The following is a 5273-nucleotide window of genomic DNA, read 5'->3' as shown; positions in this document are numbered from 1 at the left end:
AAAAAAAGGCAAGTATTTTTCTTTTAAAAAATACCTGAGCTTCCTCTTGCTGCCTCTTTAGCTGTTCAAGCATCTGCTGCAAGTCTGCCTCCCTCTGTTCTGCTTCAACCATAGTTGCTTGATTTTGTTCTTCATAGGCCATGGCAACCACAGCCAAAATCAAGTTAATCAAATAGAAGGAACCCAGAAAAATTACCAGAACAAAAAATATCATGTATGTTTTGCCAACAGCTCGTAATGTCTAGAAGAGAAGAAGAAAAATAATTCTTGGTGAAGACAAGCATCAATTCCACTATTCAGAAACACTGATTGAGTCTGAAAAGTGCAAAACTAAAATTCAGTTGTTCTTCTGTCTGAAGGATTATATAAAATTATCTGAATTACAAAGCAATGAAAATAAAAGAAGCTTTAATATATATGAAAAAATTAAGGATCATGTCACTTTGTGCAAACCTACTTTAAAGCCTAATAGTCTTGAGAAAGAAGTGTGATCGGTATAATTAATGTAAATCACACATCAAAGATTGGATGCTTAGTATACTTGCAGCATATTAGCATTCCTTCCGTTTGGAATAAAAAAAGAGTTAAAGATGGCACAAATGAATAAATAATTTTAAAAATAATGCTTACTACAATTAACAAATTTTTACATGCTATGTAATGGAAAACCGTGGTAAGAAAATTAGCTTAAAGAAAGATGCACTTTAACTAACCAAAAACAGGATTAAAGGTGCACAAATTAAGATTCATTTGCAATTTTGCTGTCAGAGAACATACACTGTAAAAACTGAAGGCAACGAACAAAAAATGCTTGTGTACCTACTCAGAACTCAGAATTCATGTACAGATTTTGTACTAAGTACCTGTAACTGCTTAATTCTGCAACTGAATTTGTTTCTAAATGCTGTACTTTTTCAGCTGCTGTTTATAGCTGTGATATGATATATAACATAAACAAAGGTCCTTTCCATGTTTGTTTTGGGGACAGTCAGACACTAAATAATTTTTACTATTTACTCACCAGCTGATAAAGATCTTCCCAATAGTCCTGTGTCATAAGTCGAAACAGGGACAAGAAAGCCCAACTGAATGTGTCAAAGCTAGTATAACCATAGTTGGGATTTCTACCTGCTTTCACACAGATAAACTCTTCTGGACATTTACTAGGAAAAGAAAAAGAAAAAAAACAACCAACCAACAATGTTTATAAAAGAACACATTAATATTTTTTTTAATTATTGTACATTGATGTTCTAATTAAGATTCATTAGATCTAACCTGAGAAGTGGGTCTCTGCTATCTGTTGCTTACAGTTTAAAAGCTATTGAAGAAATAAACAGTGCTTTTAAAAATTTAAAAATGAATTCACAGCAAAATATTTTTCTCATTTAATATTTCTACTCATTCGAGTGCTTAGTTACTATGAACCACAACCATACATCTTTGATTAATTAATTAGGTCATTAAATTAGCTTTTTAAGTTTGTAGTGGTATTATGTATATTGCTGTTTAAATTAAAGGGTAGTATGTAGTTTTTAACATATCTTACCCTGCATCTGAGCTATTGCCACAAAGCAGATAATCCTTTTGTCCTTCTAGACGATAAAAATGACCTAAAGGAAAAGTAATGCTAAATTATTATAATTGAGCTAAGGAAGTACTAGGCTGAATATAACAGTAATAAAACAGTCAGAAGATGCATTTTTGATTTTTTAGGCCAACCCAAAAAACATCACCAAAAACAAAACAAAACAAACTCACAGAACCAACTGCAGTGAAAGCTTCAAAATGGCTTCCACATAATTACCATCAGGAATGCAATTTTCATGAATTAAGTTATATAGTTACTATATTTATACACTGTTGTTCAAGGTCTTCTAGTGTCACCATTTCCCATATCCATTGCTTTTTTCCACATCATCTTTCACTTTTGTGTACCTACCTATGGTTTGCCCTTGTACACTAGGAGTGATCCGCAAACAAGTTATAAATTTCCACAAGGAAAAATTCCTACTTGATTTGAAAATTATGCGGGTGAATATATTTTTGTCTGTCCCCTTAGTTACAATGGGTCCTACGGATGAATACCATCCTCAACATAATGAATTTTTAGAATTTGCTTGCCAAGGAAGTTCTTTCATATCACAGATAACAAAGGTATTCTTACTTCTACCCCATAATAAAGTCTATCTTAACTAAGAAATCTCACATATTTGCCTAGCATTCTTTTGTCTCAGTTATAATCTAAAAATAACCTTATGTTTTTTAAGAGAGAGTAAGAGAATTTGTTTTGTTCAGCCTGAGGGAAATCTTCATGTTACAAATATCACATAGAAGACTAACGAAGTGTACTGTGGAAGGATAAGAGCCAACTAGCACAGGTTTGATCACAGGAGATTTTGAGTTGATATTAAAAAAAAAAAAACACCAAAAAAAAAAAACAACTCGATTAGAGCCATAAAACAGTGGGCTCCCCAGAGAGGTTATGGTATCTCTGTCCTTGGAGATAATCAAAACTTGACACAATATAGCACTGAGCAGCCAGTTCTAACTGGATCTTGCAGCTGAGCAGCAGCTTAACTATGAAGGCCTGAAGGCCTCTTCTAACCTGATTGTGTATGATTGTGCAATTCCAACCTAACCCTATAAACATTTCATAGCGCAATCAACTGAATAAACAATCATGTCAGTATGAAAATATTAAATACATACTCTGTCATTCTGTTCCACCAATTTTTACTTTTAGCACAACACGGTAATCTAATGTGTTTGGGTGTGTGTATTTATACACAAATACTTCAACATATTACAACAGTAATTCTTACTTTCATCCTCAATGTACGCTGCCCAGTCAAACACTGTATCATTGAAGTATGGAGCTAAATATTTTTCAAAAGAGGTTGAATTTCTTGATGGCCATAACAAACATTTATTTTTCAAGTTGCCCATGAACAGCTGCAGTCCAATCAGTGCAAACACACTCAGGCAAAAAACAGTCAAAATCATTACGTCTGAGAGCTTCTTCACAGACTGAATTAAGGCTCCCACAATAGTCTTCAAGCCTGCAAACAGAGGTAGATTTTTATTACAATATTAAATATTTACCTAGTCTAAAATGCAATGTGGATTACTCCAACAAACTATTGAAACCATGCATAGCTGCAAAGAAATAGTCTTAATTTTTATTTTTTTTTTCCCCAAAGGAAAAAGCTACCTATAAGTCTTATAATTCCTGATAAACCAATTGGAAACTATGAATGGGAATGAATGGTATGTACTCCAAAATGCCTGCTTTTCAAATAAACAAGTAGTGTTTTTACTCATGCTTCCTATACATGCTAACTATACATGAAGAAAATCATTCCAGTCTTAATTTCTTCTTGACACCTCTTGCTCCAAACGTTTGCCAGTGTCTATTTCCAATTCACAATACATTTGTTCTATAGCAGCAAACAGAAACAAAACATAGTTGTAAAGTAGCAGAAATTTTAATGGTTTCTATTCAGCTGGAGATGGTATGGAGAAGATAGGCATCTTAAGATAATAACTACACCATGCAATTCACATGCTAATCTATTAACTTATTTCTTTATCAGGGATTCAATTTTATACTTTTCAATACACTGAAATTTTCAATCCCCAATAGCTATATACCTATAGAAAAGGTAGCATTCACATTAGTAAGAGAAGAATGAGAAGGTAATTAATTTTGATCCTTAATGTGGGAGAGAAAATTTGACACCACAAAATGGAAACAAACACACACTATATAGTTCAATTTCTCATGCAAGAATGTGTTAAACTCTGAGGCTGAGCGTTATAATTAGAAAAAGGAAATTAGTTTAATTTAGTTTAAGTTAACACTAGAGCCTAATTATGTTAAAAACATGAACTGTAATCATCCTCAGTGTTTAACCTAGCTCTCACCTGGAATGACTGATATTGTTTTCAAAGCTCGGAGAACTCTGAATGTTCTCAATGCTGAGACATTGCCCAGGTCCACAAACTCTGTCACATATCTGTAGTGAGGGATTCCACACACAAACACAATGACAGCACACACAGAATTAAACAGAGGTGATATAGAAAGCCTAACACTTTACACAGTTACTTCTTACCTGGGATTACAGAAATAGTTTTCAAAGCTCTCAATACTCTGAAAGTTCGAAGAGCTGAAACATTGCCTAGGTTTACAAACTCTGTTATATACCTGTAGGATTAAATTACAGTTATTCAGAATTAAGGTAGAGTGTATACTACTTACCTGAACCTGTAATCCAGATTACTTTTCAGGAAGGGACAACTTTAAATGAAAGACTTACAGTTTCCTGTTTCAATTCCTGTTTCCCTAGGAAACATAACCCCTAGCATAGGAAACATAACCCTTAAGTATTTACATTTAATGTAAATTGAAATGAAACTGATTTCCCCAACTTTATTGTTGAGAGTTTAAAATAGATTGTTCAGTCGTAACCTCTCTTTTGTATTGTGAGATAGTACACCAATTCTGTTATGTGCTGGAAAATAATAAAATGGGAAAATTTGAAATACATTTTGACTACAATTGAGTTTTAAATGAGCTAACATAACTCAAACTACCTACAAGAGTTTCAAAAAGAATTGTAACTGATATTTGTACTGCAAGTAAGTAAACAAACTTACGCAAAGGAAATGACAACAAAATCAAGCCAGTTCCAAGGGTCACGAAGGCAAGTAAAATCATCTATACAGAAACCTCTTGCAAGGATTTTTACCAGAAATTCAAAAGTATAAATTCCAGTGAAAGTGTACCTATGAAAACACATCCAAATAAAAGATTAAAATTGTAATTCAGTGATACATCATGGGCAAAAATCACTGAAAACCAGCAATGACCATGAAATGAACTGTAATGGGAATTATGATATTACATAAAATATGGCTTTTCCAACCACTGTTCCACATGATTATGGGATTTTTTATTTTATTTTTCTGAAACATATTTTTGCAGTAAGCAGCATGTAAGATTTTGAAACATCATCATCACAAATATGAAGAAAACTTCTTTGCTCAAAGGTAAATTTCAATATGGTATACCCAGAAATAAAATGCACAGGTAAGTGAAACAGTGTTTTCTACAGTTACAGGCCAGTTAGACTTTAGAATGCCAAACAATAATCCCCTGCAGAGCTTAAGTTCAAATTTTCAGGTTTTTTTTTAAACCTGAAGGTGCTTCATAGGTGCTATACAAAGTGTCTTATTGAAAAGAATTAACGTCAGTTGAAATATGACTT

The 5273-nt window shown here is 33.0% G+C and overlaps 1 protein-coding gene across 1 annotated transcript in view; it reads right to left on the bottom strand.

Annotated features, from left to right (window-relative positions):
* The window catches only part of LOC104911772 (sodium channel protein type 2 subunit alpha-like), a gene marked incomplete at its 5' end in the record, with an annotated part of 6908 nt that extends 2240 nt beyond the window's left edge, over positions 1-4668 (bottom strand). The window contains 7 exons of the mRNA XM_019617382.1: positions 35-241; positions 1022-1163; positions 1550-1613; positions 2826-3062; positions 3928-4019; positions 4119-4210; positions 4663-4668. Of these exons, the coding sequence (XP_019472927.1) occupies positions 35-241; positions 1022-1163; positions 1550-1613; positions 2826-3062; positions 3928-4019; positions 4119-4210; positions 4663-4668 (840 nt within the window). The remainder of the gene's footprint in view (positions 1-34; positions 242-1021; positions 1164-1549; positions 1614-2825; positions 3063-3927; positions 4020-4118; positions 4211-4662) is intronic.
* Between the last annotated feature and the right edge of the window lie 605 nt (positions 4669-5273).

The sequence above is a fragment of the Meleagris gallopavo genome, chromosome 7, assembly GCF_000146605.3.
Source record: "Meleagris gallopavo isolate NT-WF06-2002-E0010 breed Aviagen turkey brand Nicholas breeding stock chromosome 7, Turkey_5.1, whole genome shotgun sequence".
In the NCBI taxonomy this organism is placed as follows: Eukaryota; Metazoa; Chordata; class Aves; order Galliformes; family Phasianidae; genus Meleagris; species Meleagris gallopavo.
Note: the sequence above shows the minus strand (reverse complement) of the source record. Positions and strands in the feature narration are given on the sequence as shown.